Source organism: Balaenoptera borealis (assembly GCF_965194805.1).
Source record: "Balaenoptera borealis genome assembly, chromosome: 11".
In the NCBI taxonomy this organism is placed as follows: Eukaryota; Metazoa; Chordata; class Mammalia; order Artiodactyla; family Balaenopteridae; genus Balaenoptera; species Balaenoptera borealis.
The window spans coordinates 25,823,591-25,841,519 of NC_138868.1; the positions used below are offsets into that span (position 1 = coordinate 25,823,591).

The 17,929-nt window shown below is 44.6% G+C and overlaps 1 protein-coding gene across 11 annotated transcripts in view; it reads right to left on the reverse strand.

Annotated features, from left to right (window-relative positions):
• KIAA1549L (KIAA1549 like) overlaps window positions 1-17,929 on the reverse strand; it is a 291,549-nt gene that overhangs the window by 81,991 nt on the left and 191,629 nt on the right. For all 11 annotated transcript variants that reach the window (XM_082343655.1, XM_082343657.1, XM_082343656.1 and 8 more), the window contains 2 exons: window positions 12,674-12,837; window positions 6,529-6,719 (listed from right to left, as the gene is read on the reverse strand). In XM_082343655.1, coding sequence (XP_082199781.1) covers window positions 6,529-6,719; window positions 12,674-12,837 — 355 coding nt within the window. The remainder of the gene's footprint in view (window positions 1-6,528; window positions 6,720-12,673; window positions 12,838-17,929) is intronic.

A 17,929-nucleotide genomic window follows, 5' to 3' on the forward strand; every position in this document is an offset into this window, starting at 1 on the left:
TATTCATTCATTCAGGAAAGATTTTATGTGCACCTCCTCTGTGCTGGGATTTGTGTCAGGTATACAGGTGTATAGAGATATGAAGACACCACCCATGTTCTCCAAAAGCTCCCCATCACAAGCACCTACCATGTGCCAAGGACTGTGCTGAATGCTTACAAACTGTTAATGCATCCTTATGACAACCCACTGACGCGGTGATTGTCACCTTTGTTAGCAAGTGAGGAATTTCAGGAGGCTAGGTGTTTTGTCCAGGACGGAGTTGGGAGTGGCGAATCAGCCCTGGAAGCCAGGGCTCCCCCTGTGGGTAGGAGCTTTCGCCACAGGCCAGAGCCCCTTCCCTTTCTGTCTCCTACAATGTCCCAGATGAGGCAGGCCTTACACAGGGCAAGACACAGGGCCTTCTTGCCTTCCATCAGGGCCACTCACTGGTGTTCTGGAACCTGTGGGAAAATGGGCTCTTGGGAACCCCTGCTAAGGCTCGTGCTCCTTGGATCACATCAGCCCGTGGGTGGGCTGAGCTAAAGACCCACTGCCTTCCCCTCTGTGGGAGACAATCAGGAAGCAGCTATGCAGAGGTTCACCAAATCCCTTGTTGTTCTGATGTCAATTGTCCAAATTCAGCACCTACTGGCATCTGGCCCCTACAATGGAAAATTGACTGGAATAAAATGCAGCCCTTCAGAAGACCTACATAGACATTTCTCCAAAGAAGACATACAGATGACCAAGAGGCACATGAAAAGCTGCTCAACATCACTAATTATTAGAGAAATGCAAATCAAAACTACAACGAGGTATCACCTCACACGGGTCAGAATGGCCATCATCAGAAAATCTACAAACAACAAATGCTGGAGAGGGTGTGGAGAAAAGGGAACCCTCTTGCACTGTTGGTGGGAATGTAAATTGATACAGCCACTATGGAGAACAGTATGGAGGTTCCTTAAAAAACTAAAAATAGAATTACCATATGACCCATCAATCCCACTACTGGGCATATATCCAGAGAAAACCATAATTCAAAAAGACACATGCACCCCAATGTTCATTGCAGCACTGTCTGCAATAGCCAGGACATGGAAACAACTTAAATGCCCATAGACAGACGAATGGATAAAGAAGATATGGTACATATATACAATGGAATATTACTCAGCCATAAAAAGGAACAAAACTGGGTCATTTGTAGAGATATGGATGGACCTAGAGACTGTCATACAGAGTGAAGTAAGTCAGAAAGAGAAAAACAAATATCGTATATTAACGCATATATGTGGAATCTAGAAAAGTGATAGATGAACTGGTTTGCAACGCAGAAATAGAGACACAGATGTAGAGAACAAACGTATGGACACCAAGGGGGGAATGCTGGGGTGGTGGTGGTGGTATGAATTGGGAGATTGGGATTGACATATATACACTAATATGTATAAAATAGACAACTAATAAGAACCTGCTGTATAAAAAAAAATAATAAAATTAAAAAAAAAATGCAGCCCTTGACCCATAAGTAAGCAGCTTCTTAAGTGGAAGCTGGGTATCCTGGTGGATGCTCCTCTTCCTCCTCTTCCCATCCCCCTCTCATCCTCTGGGAATTTGGGATTCTCAGTCCTGTACACTTTTGTGCACTTTGGCACCCTAAAAACCACGCACAATGAAAGTGCCCGCTCACAACCGTGGGATAAGGCAGAGTCGGCCACGAGCGTTCCGCAGAGCACCGCCAGGGCCACGGGAGATGCTCCCCGCCGAGGATGCACAGACAAGCATGAGTCTGGGAGATGTCAATTACTATACTCCCTCTTTGGATATTCCTACAGCACGTCAGCATATCAAAGGCTCTCATCAGTCCTGTCAGAAAGAGACTCATCTTGTTGTGTTTAATTCAGCACTTCCCAGTTTATTTGGCCACAATCTCTTTCACCATAAAAGGAATACAAAGAATGTAGTTCAGGAAAATATGAATGAGGCATTAACTATTTGATCACTGAGTGCTGGGTGTGCAAACACACACACACCTTTGGATCGTTTTCAGAACCTCACAGTTAATGATCCCTACTCTTCCAACTGGCTTCATTGGCACAAAGAGGCTTTCACTGAGGTCCAGAAGAAAAGGCTCCTTGCAACCTATTTCACATGCACAAAATATTTAATGATTTTTGTAGCATTTGCATACCCTTTCCCTCATTTGATCCTGAAACGATTTTCTGGCTATTACTCTTGCTCCGAGGAAAGGTATGAATGAGCACATTTCTGGAGGGGAAAAAAAACCCCAACTCGGCGTTATTCTTTGCATCAGCTTATAGACTTATGTTTACATGGACCTGTCAACTCAGAATTTCTGGTCAAAAACAGAGAGTGAGATATATGTATGTGTGTGTGTGTGTGTGTGTCCACTCATGACAGTAACAAAAATGTCTTTGAAAGTAAGTGTCACCTGAGAGGTTGCAGTTTAAGTCTATTGAACTCTATAGTCCCCATTCTGAGTATGGGTGTACATGGATCCTGGAAGAACAATCTTGGGGGTGGGGATTAATCGATTGCTGAACAATCATGAGCAATCACTGCACTGAAGTACCCATTGCGAATGGCTGTTGCTTCTCTATCCTTGCTCATTAATCCCAGTCATGGAACAACAAATCAGCCATCACCAAAAGCCTACATAAGGAAAAGGACCTGAAACATCATCTGGTTGTCTGCAAGTGGCTGAATCTTCATTTTTCCTTCAGTTTTAAAACAAATTTTTTAAAGATATCTTAATGACCACCAGATCACTGGCTTCCCCTATTTTTCACCTGCAAAACTTTTTGGACCATCTAATGGCCCCATTCTGAAGGGTCATGCAGTCCTGCTCTAGCAGGAAAGAGGAAACTGAAGTGGCAAGTTGGGGAAGCTAGAAACATAGATGCGTGATGGGCTTGCTCTTGGATGTGGCATCCTAAAATCTTCCCAAATGATCAGAGATTCCTGTGATCAACTGAACTTGAACAGAGGTGAAGTTTCTCCCACAGCTATGGCAATGATATAGCCAGTCTTTAACAAAATTATATTGTTATGGTAAAATTATGAAGCAAATGGAGAAATCATTCAATAGGGTAGGCATTGTTTTCTTTATTTGTATTTGTTTCATACGCTAATATTTCTTAATAAAAATCTGAGGTTAAGTATTTAAATTTGATTAGCAAGAGTAGACTCCTTGCAAATTCAAGAAAAAAAATAGCTTGTTCTAAAACAATTTTTTTAAAAGAAATCTTTGCACAACTTAAACCACTCAACTAGAATGGGTAGAAAAGTTTCTATTCTTCCTGGCAGTGCAGTGCTATGTTAATATTCTAATTTTAGTAATTCTATTTATTTCTTTTCAGTGTCCTCTAAATAGGTGATAAATTGTTAACATGCCTTTATGGTACTTGGCAAAGATCATAATGAGAATAATTACTATAGATAATACTACTTGCCAGTCAACTCAGATAAATCATCCATTGCTTCTCTGTATGTTTCAACTTCATGCTGGGGTGGACTGTTGCAGTTAAGGTCCCAATTTGTTCACACCTCCCAGTAACCAAGCTTAGGGTAGTCCCCTCCCACACTGACTCTGGACTTGACTATGTGTTTTGCTTTGGCCAACAGGACAGTAGCAAATATGATACAAGCAGAGACTTGAAGCTTGTTTGGGGCTTCTTTTCTTACTGCTCTTGGAACACTGTAACCACCTTGTGAGAAAGTCAGGGCTAGCCTGCTGGAGGGTTCAAGACCACATGACAAGAGGTCCCAGTTACCTGGCCACCCCAGACAAGGCTGTCATCAACAAGCCAGCCCAGCAGACCTTCCAGCTGACTAAAGATGCACGCATCTCAGCCAAGATGCATGCAGGCATCTCAGCCCAGCTGAGATCAGCCAAGCCTAGTTCAGACTAGAAGAACTACCCAGCTGAGCTCAGCCTAAACTGCTGACCCACCAAAAATCATGAGCTAAATAAATGGTTGTTGATTTAAGCTGATAAGCTTTGGAGTGGTTTGTTACAGGGCAACAGATAATTAATCCACATGCCCTCAACATTCTTTCCCACACAAGCTGAAATCCATCCCTGTTTCTTTGCACCTCTTTCTTAAGTACCAAGATCTCATAGAGAAAAGCACAGAGCCTTGCTGCTTGACTCCAACGCGAAATTTATATATTTGATACAAACAATCCTTCCTTCCTCCTGCAATGACTCCCTTCTCTTGGCTTCTCAGATTCCACTCTTGCTTTGCTCTCCTTGTGCCTTTCTTACTGATGCTTTTCAGACTCTTTTGCTAATCCGTCTTCGTTATCTGGACCTCTAATCATTGCAATGTCCCAGGGGTCAGTTCTTTGGTTTCTTCTCTAACTACACTCTCCTAGGTGCCCATCTAGTCTCAGAGCTTTTTATAACCAAATGCTGACAGCTCCTACATTTATATTTCTACTCTGGACCTCTCCTCTGAACTCCAGACTCATATGGTTAACTGAGCTCTCAACATCTCCACTTGCATGTCTCATGAGCATCTCAAACTTAACATACCCACATCCATACTCTTGATCGTCCCCTACGAACTTCTCCTCCAGTCTTCCCCAGCACAATAAATGGCAAATTCATCCCTCTCTATTTCCATACCCCACAACAACCTATCAGCAAATCTTGTCAGCTCTTCCTTCTAAACATCTCTAGGACCCAATCACTTCTTCCACCTCCACGCCCTGGTCCACACCACCATCTCTCACCTGGACTCTTGCAATAGCTTCCTAATGGGTCTCTTTGCTTCTACTCTGCTTCTCTACAGTCTATTTCCACATGGCAGCCATAGTGAACCTTTAAAATTGCAAGTCACATCCCATCACTGTTCTTCTCAAAACCTTCCAATGACTTCTGATGTTTATTCATAACAAAATCTCAAGTCCTGACTTTGGTCTGTAAAGCCTGACATGCTCAACCTCAGGTAGCTCCTCTGGCCCACCTGCTACCACTTCCCCCCTAGTTCATATCAGCCTCTTTGGCCTTCGTGCTCTTCCTTAAGCAAGTCAAGAAGTTCCCTCCCCTGGGCTTTGTACACACTGTTCCATCTGCTTGGAAAGTTTTTCTGCTAGATAACCTCAAGGCTTACACATCATTTCAATCAGGTCTTCCTCAAATGTCACTTTATCAGAGAGGCCTTCCCCAACTTCCTGCTAAAATAGCCTCACTTTCCCCTCTCCAACTCTGCATTCCCTTACCATGCTTTGGTTTTCTTCTTTGTACTCATCATCGCCCAACCTACTATATTTCTATTTCTCTATTTGTTTATTGTCTATCTCTCCCTACCAAATTGTAAGCACCACGGGAGTAGGAACTTTGTCTTGTTTGCTGCAGTATCCCTGGTGCCTAGTAGACAGCAAGCAATCGATAAATATGTTAGGTGAAGGGAGGGAAGGAGGGAGAGAGGATGTAGCTTTTCCAGCCGCCACTGTGGTCCCAGGCAAGGTTGGCAATGGGAGCTGGTTTAGCCAGACAACAGGGCTGGCCAGAGTTCATTACCTCTTTGTGAGCCTATTGCAAAGTCCTAACAAGCTCCTGCCCTCTAGCCTAACCTCTCCCATCTATCATCCACGTTGCCGCTGGAGTAGTCTTTCTAAGATACAGGCTGGACATCACTGTCTTCCTGAAGAGCTTTCAGTGCCTTACCAATGCCTAGAGAATAAAGGTCAAACTCCTTAGGCTGGCAGTTAAGACCCTCCACAGTTTTCATCTATCTTCTGGTTTCATCTTTCACTATATCCCAAGCACTGTGAGCTCTAAGCCCCAGGGACACTCATTATTAAATGAACATGGGTGTCCATATCTCTCCTGGCTCTGCCAGCCTGGACGCCTTTATCTCTTCCCACCTATGGGCATCCCATTTGCCCTTCAAGGCTTGGCTACAACATAACCTCCTCCACAACGTTTTCCCTCATCAGAATTAAATTCTTCCTCCTCTCTTTTCCCCAGGACTTGGTTCAGACTCCACTGTGGGCACCTGCCCATCACGTTTGGTATTGCAGCAATTTCTTTCTGTCTTTCCATCATGAGATGCTCGGGGTCAGGAATCAATCTTAAACCTTTTTGTAGTCCTCCCAATGCCTGTCAAAGTGCTCTGTTCATAGTAAAAACTCAATAAATGGTTTTTGAACTAAAATCATAAGCTCTATAGAGAAATTGCCAGATAAAATACAACTAACCTGAACCAAAGGCACTGCTCTTAAGACAAATTAAAAATATAAGTGTGACATCAGTGCCAAATTTGTTATAATAAATATAAGAGCTAAACCTCTTCCGTTGTGATCAGGCATCTAAAACCTTACAATGAGTGGCTCATGAGAAGCAGGTATTGTGATTCTTGTCGTCTCCCTTAGTCTCCTTCTCAAATATTCAAAACAAGCACGAAGGGGAATTTTTAAAGAGAACAGAGGAATTAACTTGAGGGTTTCAGCTGTTCTCCCCATCAATTATTTCTCTTGTTGACACAGAGAGGCGGAAGCTGGCCCCGTGCCTACCTCTTTCTGGTTTCGATGGATTTGGCCGTCTTGATAGTGCTTCCATCCTGAGGGGCTTCCCTTTCCTGAGAGGCAAGAGCATCTCTAACGGGCAGTGGGAGGACCACCGTTTCCTGAGTCACGGGGATGACCTCTTCGTCCGCCCCTTGCTGGCCCAGGTGCTGCTTGGCATAATCAAAGCCCTGCACAGGCTGCAAAGAGGAAGCAGATTTGCAGTCACGTTTCTGGCAAAGCAAGACGCTCACAGCAGCTTTAAGAGAAGACAGGTGGGAAAAGTGCATGTGATGGGACCATACTTAGCTTTCTGATGAACAAGAGTTAACGTAAATCTCCATCATAATTTCTGTCTCTGCAAAATCAAAATCCGTGTTAATTCCACCTAGCTACAGAATCTTTATAGATAAGACTCAGAAAAATGACTAGTATAAACAAGATGCAAATATGTGTGTGAGAACAAATACTTTCAAGGATTTTAGACCACTTATTTTAAGTCACAGGATACTGCTAATTAGAAGCTCTTAATTGCTACATTAAACAGGTCCCGTATCTTCTCCTACCTAGGCATATTTTGTCATCCCTTAAATCCTGTGTAATAGCAGGTGTGTGGCTTTGCCAAGTCACTTGAACTCTGGACCTCAGCTCTCTCATCTGAGAAATGATAATCATATCTGCTTTACCTCCACCACCCTTGAGTATTAAAGGGGATCACAGATCTGAAAACAGAGGGAGGAGATGTGCTACCACATGCGAGGCAGTACAATTATTAATAATAAAATGGAATTTATGGAATCACTCTTTAATCCAGGCCTCTCCCTTAAGCAGGCTGGCTCTCCTATAATTCATTACTGAAAAATTAGCAAGGCTTTTGTTGTACAATGTCTGAAATCCCAAGTGAATAGGGCAGCTGTGAGCAAAACCCAGCAGACATTTATTAGTGGGGTAATGAAAAAACCAAGAAGCATATTTAAACAATCCCTGCGAGTGCCTCTATTCTGCAAAACAGCACAACACAGATGTGAGGCAGGACGACGGGGAGGTTAAGATCAGCAGCTCCAAAAGCAGACAGCCTGGATTCAAATCCTGGCTCTGACACGTATTAGCTGGGTGACCTTGGGCAAGTTACTGAAATCCTCTGCACATGTTTCCTCACCTGTAAAATGGAGAGAATAACAGTGCGAGCAGGATCAAATGTGTATGCCTGTGAGAGTGATATTTAACCACCCTCAAAGGGATGCTCTGTAGAATAGGTAAGTAAATTCAAGCCCAGCATTTAGCTAAGTACCTGACACACAGTAAGTGCTCAATCAATATTAGTTAATACTGCTTTCCTGCCTACTCAGTCATAGGCCAGGTGAAATGGACATCCGTGGATTCTCCTTAAGAAAATTTGGGATGCAACTTAACCTCTATTGTTTGGGTTCTATCAGAACTTGATACGATCAGAAGCTCCTCTTTCAAGGCAGGTTACTTAGCTAAAAATTGTAACAGGAAGGCTCCAGCCAGATTTAATGGTCTAAGACCGTGGCCCAACCTATCAAATAGTGTCTCAGAATAGGATGGAGTTTTATTGCTAAATAAAGCAAAGCTTCCTTATTTCAAGCTGTCTGTAGTATAGCCATGGACAGTTCCCTGGATAACACACTCTGGGAGGTGTGGTCACTGGTCCCTCTTCTCTGAGACGCTCACACTCTGACCCACGTGGTAACCACTAAAATTCTGTGCTAAGATCTGGGAATGTGCTTCTGAAATAGTGTTTGTTCATTTCCCTCCCCTCCCTTGGTGGTACATGAAATACAAAGGAGCCTTCAGATGATGCGCTGATGTCCCTAGAATACTGACTCACCTGCTTCAACAATTGATCACCAACTGAATTCAACTGAAATATTTCTGGAAGCTGACCTTTTCTCTCCAGGTCCACTGTTGTACTGACCCTGCCCTGGTCTTGTTACTTCCATTCTGCTCCTTTCCAGGACCACCCTTGACAAACCTCCAAAGTTATCTCCCTTAGAACCATGTCAGGTCATCATCACTCCCTCATTATAAATGCTCCATGGCACCCAAACCCTTTGGCAAGGCACTCAAGACCCTTCACATTCTGTCTGAACCCATGTGCCCAGCCTCATCTCCTGTTGGTCCCTTTTCTGCCATACCCCCATCCTCCCATTATCCTATTCAGTTTTGTTCCACCTCTAGTTTTTGAGCACTGGCTTGTGTCAGGGACTGCGCTTGGTGCTGGAAACATAAAGGTGAATAATACCTGGCCCCCGACCCTCAAGGAGCTCACAGTTTCAGCTTCACTTGATATTACTGGTACAGTATCGAATATGTTACATAAATTATGTCATTTCATCCTCCCTGTAGTTCAAGGAGCTAGGTATTGTTATGGTTCCCCATTTTAAAGATGAAGAAACTGAGGTTGAAAGGTTCAGCAACTTCCCCAGGCTCACACAGCTGGTCTATGGTAGAGCCGGCATTTGAACTCAGTACTATATGACCCAGAGCCAGAACACCCAACCACTGCTTGATGGTTCTTCGCACGGCCTCTCCTCTCCTTCTGCAGCCTGCCATCTTGGTTGGGCATCTTCTACCACCCTTGGTCTGGCTCCTGTGTTGAGACTCCTGGCCTGTGTGTGAGGTATTGGGAGTCTGCACTGGCAGCTAAGATGACCTAAGAACCTAGTGAGGAGGACGAGCTGGCTCTGGCTTGCCCCCCTCATCCTCACTTTCTCTGAACTTGGCCTCTCACCTTTCACACGGGGCTGAAGTTACCTGCTAGATACTTCAGGGGACTGGGCTGATGGTGGGTGAGCAGGGAGACATTAAGGAATGACAAGCTTAAAAGGCGGCCCTTGTTATTAGGTTAATAATAACAATCCCTGTACATGTTCAGTACTTACAGCCTGCAAAACACTGACACCTCATTTCATTCTCACAACAACCACATGGGGAAAGCAGGGCAAACAGCACAGTCTTCACTTTATAGGTAAGAAAACAAAAGCTCAGAGAGGTTCGGTGACTTGCCCAAGATCACACAGCTAAGTGGTGAAAGACTCAAGACTAGTACCTTACTCTTCTGACTGACAGGATAGTGGTCTTTCAACCTCTAACTTGAAAATCACCTGAGATTAACTAATTTCCCACGGGACACACACTAGTGACCCCTAACACCGTTAATACAACATCATGAAACATTTATAGTTGCTTTAATGAGTTTTGTAAAATTATCAAATCAAAATAATCTCCAACAATTTCAAAGGTAAACATGTTACCCGGATCTTTTAAGAAGAAAGCATGTGTAATAATAAACATCAACTTATATATAATATTTATTCTGTACCAGGTACACTCAAAGTAATTCACATAACTCACTTAATCCTCACAACAACCTGTAAGTGAATACTGTTATCACCCCCATTTCACAGATGGGAAAACTGAGGCACAAAGAGGTTAAGTATGGTCATATAGATACTATGTGAGAAACAGGAGACAGCTGGGCATCTTTAGGGGGTGACTAAAGCAGATCCACCCCAAGCAGAAGGTCATGCCAACCAGTGCAGGCCCTCCAAGCTCACTCTGCACCTGGATATGGCCCTAACAACTTTCTCTTAAGGTGGCCTGTTCCAGGGGATCATGTTCTCTTCAGTTGAAGGGAAAACCTGGGAAGAGGCTATGAATCCAATGACAAAGAGGAGGGAAAAGTGAACTAGGAAGAAAGGAGGTGACAAAGGCATGACGCCTGGCCCTCCTCCTGCGCTGATCATTTTCTCAACCTTCTACCTGCCGAAGCCCGGAAGACAGCAACGGTAATAGGGTTACATCTGTGGTACCTTGTCTCTGCAGAAGGGTGTGGGCGTGCACGGCTGGGCCTTGGCTCACGGGACAGCCACACTCACCTCCTCTTAGGATGTTAAGTCTATTAGTGAGGCTCAGCAAGGATCCCCAGCCATGTCCTCTGGCCCTGCAGCCCGCATCCTTACAGACACAGTGGTGTCCCTGGAGACTAGGAGACCACTCTCCCGGTCTCTGGATTGGTGGCGAAAGCTAACTTTTTCATCCCGCCTGGTCCCTTGGCGTTAAATGAATTCTGCTCACACACAAACGTTGTGAGAAGTGATGCAGGCGGCTCTCTCCTCTTGCAAACACTGCAGTGTCCCCGGGTTGCAACGGGCAGGACTGCGGTAAGAAAGAGGCAGTTCCAGCCCGCTGGTTTCCCGTGATAAAGGGCTCTGGAAATCAAGTGCATAGCCCAGTCTCATTGAGGGAGAAAACAACCACCGTCACCCCACACAAGTGAACTCAAACATCTCAGGGAACATAAATTTGCTTGATTTTCCACAGCAGCTGGGTATCTGTTGAAGCACAATGCACCGGGAAGGGACATAAAAGGGGCTATGAAAACCCACAAACATGAATCTCTTCCAGCCTCAGACAGCTTTCCAGCCAGAAGATATGCTGAAATCATGTGCTGCCCAACTCATCTCGGCAAATTAATAAAATTTTGGCTTCATCTAGCACACAAAGATGGCATTTACAACCTCAGTATGGCATGTTTTGCATTCCTGGACTCAGCTGCAATTAGATTCTGGTAATTACTGTTATGTCTGCAAGGCTCAGATTGTAACCAAGCTAAGATGGAAATGAAATACCCCTTCTTGGAACAGTTTCATTTTTCACTGCTTGGGTAATTACCAACATCATGCTGCGTCCAGGCAGCGGGTGGCTTTATGTCAACAGACACAGAACAACATTCTTTGGGGTTGGGCTCTTCACTAGACAGTGTCTCAGCAAGCCGCAGCTTCTCAACAGGTGACTCGGTTTAATAAACAATCAAATTCATTTGATTTCTTTTGCTGAAGCAAGGTATGATCATCCAGGAAGAACTAGACATGGCTGACTCCCAGCAAGGACAATCACCACGTCATGCATTCCAGTGGATGTGAAATTCCATCTGCTGTTTCATTCCTGCACAGGTAGACAAAGCTCAGATGTTCAGGGCTGGAAGAGGATTCTACCCACCAAATCTCAGAGTTCAGTAAGGGGTATAAAGTAGACAGAGCCCAAAGACTCAGATATGGGCCTGAGTACCTCCCCCACTGCTGTGGAATAAGTCCCACAGTCTCTCTTTCCTTTGGATTTCTCTGCAGTAAAATGAAAATAATAAATGCTGCCCTGACTACAACCTACCTCACAGGGCTACAGTGATGAGCAAACAAGGTGACAGACCTAGGATAGCCCAGGATATTGTAAGGCATTATTTAAACACTGGGTATTACAGGTCGTTATAGTCCCTTCGGGGACTATTGTGAAGGGAGCTACGTGACTGGAGAATTAGCCTTTGGAATTTCCTCAGTTCATTCTCCTTCCAATCTCTGGAGATGGGTGGTACGGCCCTGTGGAGGCTGTGGAAAGCGGACGGGGCTCCCGGCCGGCCCTCAGGGGAGCCACTGAACTGGGGGTTGATGGCTGCCTGGCCAAGGCTCTGCAGCTCGCCCGTCATGCAGCCTTTGAAGATCAGCCACTCCGGCCAGCGGAAGAAGGAAAGTTTTGAGGGTCTGATGTGCCCCAAAGGGCCCTGAGTTAGGAGCCAAGAGACCTGGTTCTACTATCAGTTCTGCTACTGACTAACTGTGCCATTGTGAAGAAGTCACTTTTCTGTAAAAGGGGAGGTGTCAGATCAGATGACCTCTGAGGCCCCTTTCAGGTCTAGCTAGCAGCTCGTTTTCTGTGCCTCTGTTTCCTCATCTGTAAAATAATGTTCTTCCTCAAAGGGGTGCTGGGAAGATTAGGGGTTACTGGTATATGCAAAGCCCTGAGAAGCATTTAAGGCAAAGAGTGAGCATTAGATGAGCATTAGCTATCGTGTCCTCATTATAAAAATAAAGGTGGCACAAGAATGCAAATATTCTAAAGAATACTGAACTGTACGCTTATAAGTGACTAAGATGGTAAATTTTATGTTATGTATATTTTACCACAATTTTTAAAACATTCAAGTAAGTAAATAAAGGGTCTCCTTCAACATGAGGACTCATGAGGATGCTTCTGAAGGTACTTGCAAAGACCTCAAGAGCCAAGAGACAAAAGGCAGGGGGAGCCCCAAGGGGCCAGGGCTTTTGCCCCTCTCCTCACAGCTTCCATCTCATACCTTTGCTCTCTGTGGCAGGTTCATCACAGTGTCTGGCTTGAAGTCGTTCTTGTTCTTCCGGCAGAGCACGGCAGTGATGATGATAATGATGACCGTGACCACGGCAATGGGCGCCAGCACCGCGGCAATGATCCACAGGTTGTTGGGCGGGTTCTTCACCACGGCTGCGGGGAAGAGTGGGGGAAGCACGTGACAAGGAGCTCAGGGAAGGGGAAAGCAACCAGGAGATAAATGCCCTCCAGTCCCAAGTCGTGAGATGGTTGAGAGGGTTTGGGCTCGGAAAGGCTCCTGCCTTGGCAAGCTACTCAAGGTCTCTGAGACTCAGTGTCCTTATCTGTAAAATGGGGCTATCACGTTGCAAAGCATCAGAGAGGCAAGGTACATGTGGTGCTTTGGTGTGGCCCCTAGTAGGTGCTCAAGAAATGCGAGCCTTCACTATGATTAAGAGGAGGAAGAGGAAGATGGATTGGTATCAAGTTTCCCCACTGGTCGTGTCCGTGAGTCAAAAGAGAAGAAGAGAGAAGCGATCTGAGGATTAGTACAGTGGGGCAGTCAGGCGGCAAAGGCCACGGAGAGATGACTCTAAATATTGTAGTTAAGTCACCCGCTGAGTGAGCAACGAATAAAACATACCTGAGTGGACGGATCTGCCCTGCCCCCGGATGGCTGGCTGGGGAGGCATGGAAATGCCTTGTCTAATCAAAACAATCCAGCTATTCTCAGAGCCAGAGTGAAATAGAGTAACAAAAGTGACTGTCAGTAGGAAGAATGTGTTATTAGAACAGTAGGTGCCTCAAGGAGGGTGGGGCTGGCATTAATTAACTTGCAAAGGGCAACAGGTTGATGGTCATGCTCTACATCATGATAGGGGTTAGGGTCACACAGGTGTATACACTTGTCAAAACATCAAACAGTATAGTTAAGAGCTGTTCATTTCACTGTATGTTAATTTTATCTAAAACATCACAAACAAATATGGAACTCTAGGCAATGATATGCATACTGAAGTGTCTTGGGTTGAAGCCTACTGATGTTTGCAACTTACTTTGAAATACATCAAAAAAATATGATGGATTAACAGATGAATGGAAAAATAGATGAACAGAGATGTGATTATTAAAATATAGTAAAACGCTAATTGTGGAATCGAGGTGGTAGCAACATAGGTGTTCACTGTACAATTCTTTCAACTTTTTAGTAAGCTGGGTTAGGAAAATGTAAGAAAACGAAAAAGCCTTTGATGTGAGATGAATGAGTCCTCCCCCCATGATCCCAGGTGGGGAAGCTTTGGAAACACCTCAGTCCAATCAAAAGGACTGGAGTAAAGAAAACAGTAACCAAAATAATTGTTTATAGGAATAAAGAGTTATTGGAAGAGAGTGGGGTCTGCAAAAAATCTAGAAAAAGAGAACCAAAGATTTATCCACTCCAGGGGAGGGTACCCCGACCAGCAGACATGGGTAACCTGGCCGGATGGCAGGTCTATCTGGTGGGCAAGATGGTGGCAGCTGGCTGTTTGAGCTTGGTGATACTGTTAATACCACACAAGCTCTCTTCTCTCCCACTCCCTAGATGATCTCATGGACTCAAGGCTTAAAACCCATCTGTGCTGTTGGGTTTATGTCTCTAACCAGGACCGCTACTCTGAACTCCAGATTCCTGTATCCAACCATCAACTCAAATCTCCAGTTGGATACTTAAGAAATGTCTCTAATATATCCAGAGCCCAACTCTCAGTCCCCCCACCCCCCAACCAAACCTGTTCTTCTTGTGATATTTTCCACTCCAACAAATGGCAACTCCTTCCTTCCAGTTGCTCAGATTAATAACTTTGCCATCAATGTTGACCTGTCTCTTTTACTCTCACCCAATATCTTATTGAGCAACAAACCCTGTCATCTCCATCTTCAAAATACATCACTTCTTTCTATTGCTATAGGCCAAGCTACCAACATCTCTCACCTGAATTACTGCAATGGGCTCCTCCCTTGTCCTCTATAGTCATTTGCAAGACAGAAGCTGGAGTGATCCTTTAAAAATTCAGATCACAACATTCTTCTGCTCAAACCCTCCAGAGGCTCCAACCCCACTCGGAGTAAGAGCCAGGGTCCTTATAATTTCTATAAGACCTTAAGTGATCTGCCCGACCAACCATCTAGTTACTTCTCTGCCCTTACAGCTCCTCCTTCAACTCACTCTGCTCCAGCCTACCTCCCTCCTACTGTTCCTCAAACATGCAGGACATGCTCCTGCCTCAGGGCCTTTGCACCAGCTTATTTTTCTACCTAGAACGCTCTTCACCTAGATATCCACATGGCTCCCTCCCTCCCTCCTTCAGGGCTCTGAACAAGTGTCACCATATCTGTGAGGGCTTCCCTGTACTCTCTATAAAATATCAATAACAATCCCTGCCCTTAGCACTCTCCATCCCCCTCTTCCTACTTAATTTTTCTCTAAATCAGTGCTTCTCAAACTTTAATGTGCATGCCCATCACCTGGGAATCTTGCTCAAATGTGGATTCTGATTCTGTGGGTTGGGATGGGTCCCCCTGTAATACGTTCTTTGGGACACAAGTCCACCATCTTCTCAGTCTACTGGCTTTCCAAATAAAGTCACTATTCCTGGCCCCAATAACTCATCTCTCGATTTATCGGCCTGTCGTGTGGTGAGCAGTACAAACTTGGACTCGGTAACATGCCTAATAAGCTCCCCGGGGGTACCCATGCAGCAGGCCCCCAGGCCACACTTGGAGTGGTGAGGCTCTAAAGTACATATCACCATCTGCCATGATACATATGTATTTGCTCACCATCTGTCACTCCCTGCCTCTCCATTAGGATGTACACCCTAAGAGAGCAGGGAGGTTTTTTGTCTCGTTTGCTGCATTCCCCAGGGCCTAGAACAGTGCCTTGCACATAGTAGGTGCTCAATTAAAAGTTGAATGAATGTGTAACTGAACTACCATTATTCCTGTTGCAATTTGGCTCCCCATACAGATTTCAACAAAGGATACAGTAACAGCCAGTTAAAGAAATCCCCTCTCCTTGGTAGTTCTAATCCATATTTTAAACTAAATACTTTCAATCTGGTATATATATCAATCTCTTATAAGTCTGGTTAGCATAAGTTGGTCCTCCTGATCCTGCTTAATTCTGGGGGCTACTAAACCCACGAAGCTGAGGACTGGACTCTGGAATACAAAGACCCCACCAGTAAGTGCCACATGGTGAGGACCTGCCTGAGGAGCCAGCTGGTCTTTCTCTGACTTCGACCACCCCCTGACTTCAACTGGCACCTCATTAGCCAAGATCTACCTCTCCTCAGGCAGCACTTGGCTTGGTAGTACTATTAGTACAAAAGAATTTCTTTTCCACAGTTTTTGTCAATCAGTGATTAATCACATTATTAACTTCTGAAAACAGCTCATTAGATAATGTGCTCCTGTTGACATTAAACATGTAATTGCTGCTGCTTTTAGTAATTCAGTATTTATATGTGAGTTTTAGGCCATTAACATTTTTTAAAGCTCAGTGCTTCTGTGAAAAATATCAATATGCCTCTTTTCGGCTATGTTGTTCTATCCTGATGGAGAAAAATGTATAGTGTATCAGAACATGATACCCTAAATATATTTATATATGTATATAATTTTTTTCATTAGCAAGAATGAAATATTTACACGTGTTCTGCTTTTACTCAGCTTTATTGTTTTGATGGAGGTGTGCCTTCTTGATGCAGTATGGAAAATCCTTTCACCTCTATTTAAATGGGGAGAGAACAAATTTATGCTACGTACATTAATAAATTCATTTAACAGTCAAAGCGATAGTAAAGTTAGGTCAACTGAAGTCATCCAAACCCAGTATATTCATTGGCATAATGATCTAAAACTACAAAGTCATGTACAGAGGTGAAAAGGAACAAATGGTTATTTAACTTACAAGAATGTCAGAGGAAGGATAGGAAAATGAGACAACACATTCTTGAGCTTCTACCGTGTGTTAGGCATTGGGATACACTCTTTGTCAAGATTCTCATACCCATTTTTCAGATGAAGAAACTGAGCCCCGGGGAGGTTAGTTTTTTTTTTTACCAAAATATTCATTTCTCTGAAATATACAATTTAAGTCAGTTCTGAGTTAACACACATGAATGGAAGTGTGTGCATGTGTGCGTGTGCATGCACACACACACACACACACACACACACACACACACAAAGTATCTGACAGAGGGAATGAAGTCAAAGGGTCCACATAACCTAAACTCAGAATGAATTATTCTCATGTGGAGCAAATGTTGAAAGGAGAAGGAATCCATTCGAAAAAGCTCCCCGCTCGTTTCTGTGGCTGTCAAAACATCAGAGTTCATGACTGCTGTGAGTGGACGCAGAAGAGGGTCTAGCTCAGGGCCCAGCAGCTGGTGAGAGCTCAGGCCCATCCTGCCCCTGCCCACACACTCCCGTGGCTCTCACCCCACTTGGGTGCAGCCCATGGGGCTCCACTGATCGTGGCCCCTATTCTGCACCTCTGACCTCACCGCTGCTGCTCTCCTCCATTGGGACCTCCTCGCTGGCTCTCAAACCCTCCCCTCTCTGCCTGGAATCTTGTCCCAGGTATCCTCAGGTGGTCACTCAAAGGTTACTTCCTCAATATCCTCTTCTCAACCCCCCAACAATTTAAAATCACATCCATTATCTCCTCGGCATCCCCTAGCCCCTTCTGTGCTTAATTTTTCTCCATGGCACTTATTAGCATCTAACATATTATTCAGTTATTTTGTCTGTTTAACCTGCCCGCTCAGGAATGTAAGGTCCATGAGGGCAGAGGTTTTGCCTACTTTGCTCACAGCTGTGTCTCCAGTGCCTAGAACAGTGCCAGACACAGAACAGGTGCTCAAAAAATATTTGTTGAAGGAATGGATGAGCGTTCCCTTCACCAAAGGGTCAGTCTATGGCTTTCTTTAAGTGATATTTTTTTTGAGATAAGTTTCTGATGGCCATGTAAGGTAAACCAATTCCTGCCCTGGACTGCTTCTGCATGGGGAGAAGTTTCCCTACTCCATCAGCTGGATAACCTCTCTGAGGGGCCTCTCACTCCAGATCCTGCAAAGGGAGTGGATGCAAACTCCCATCGGGAATGCAGTTGCTTCTTTAGAAGTCATTGCTGCCCCAGTACCCAGAGATGACGTGGGTAGAGTGGGCATCATATATTCCACTGTAGGGCACTGCACATCGGCCCGAGACCTAGCGATTT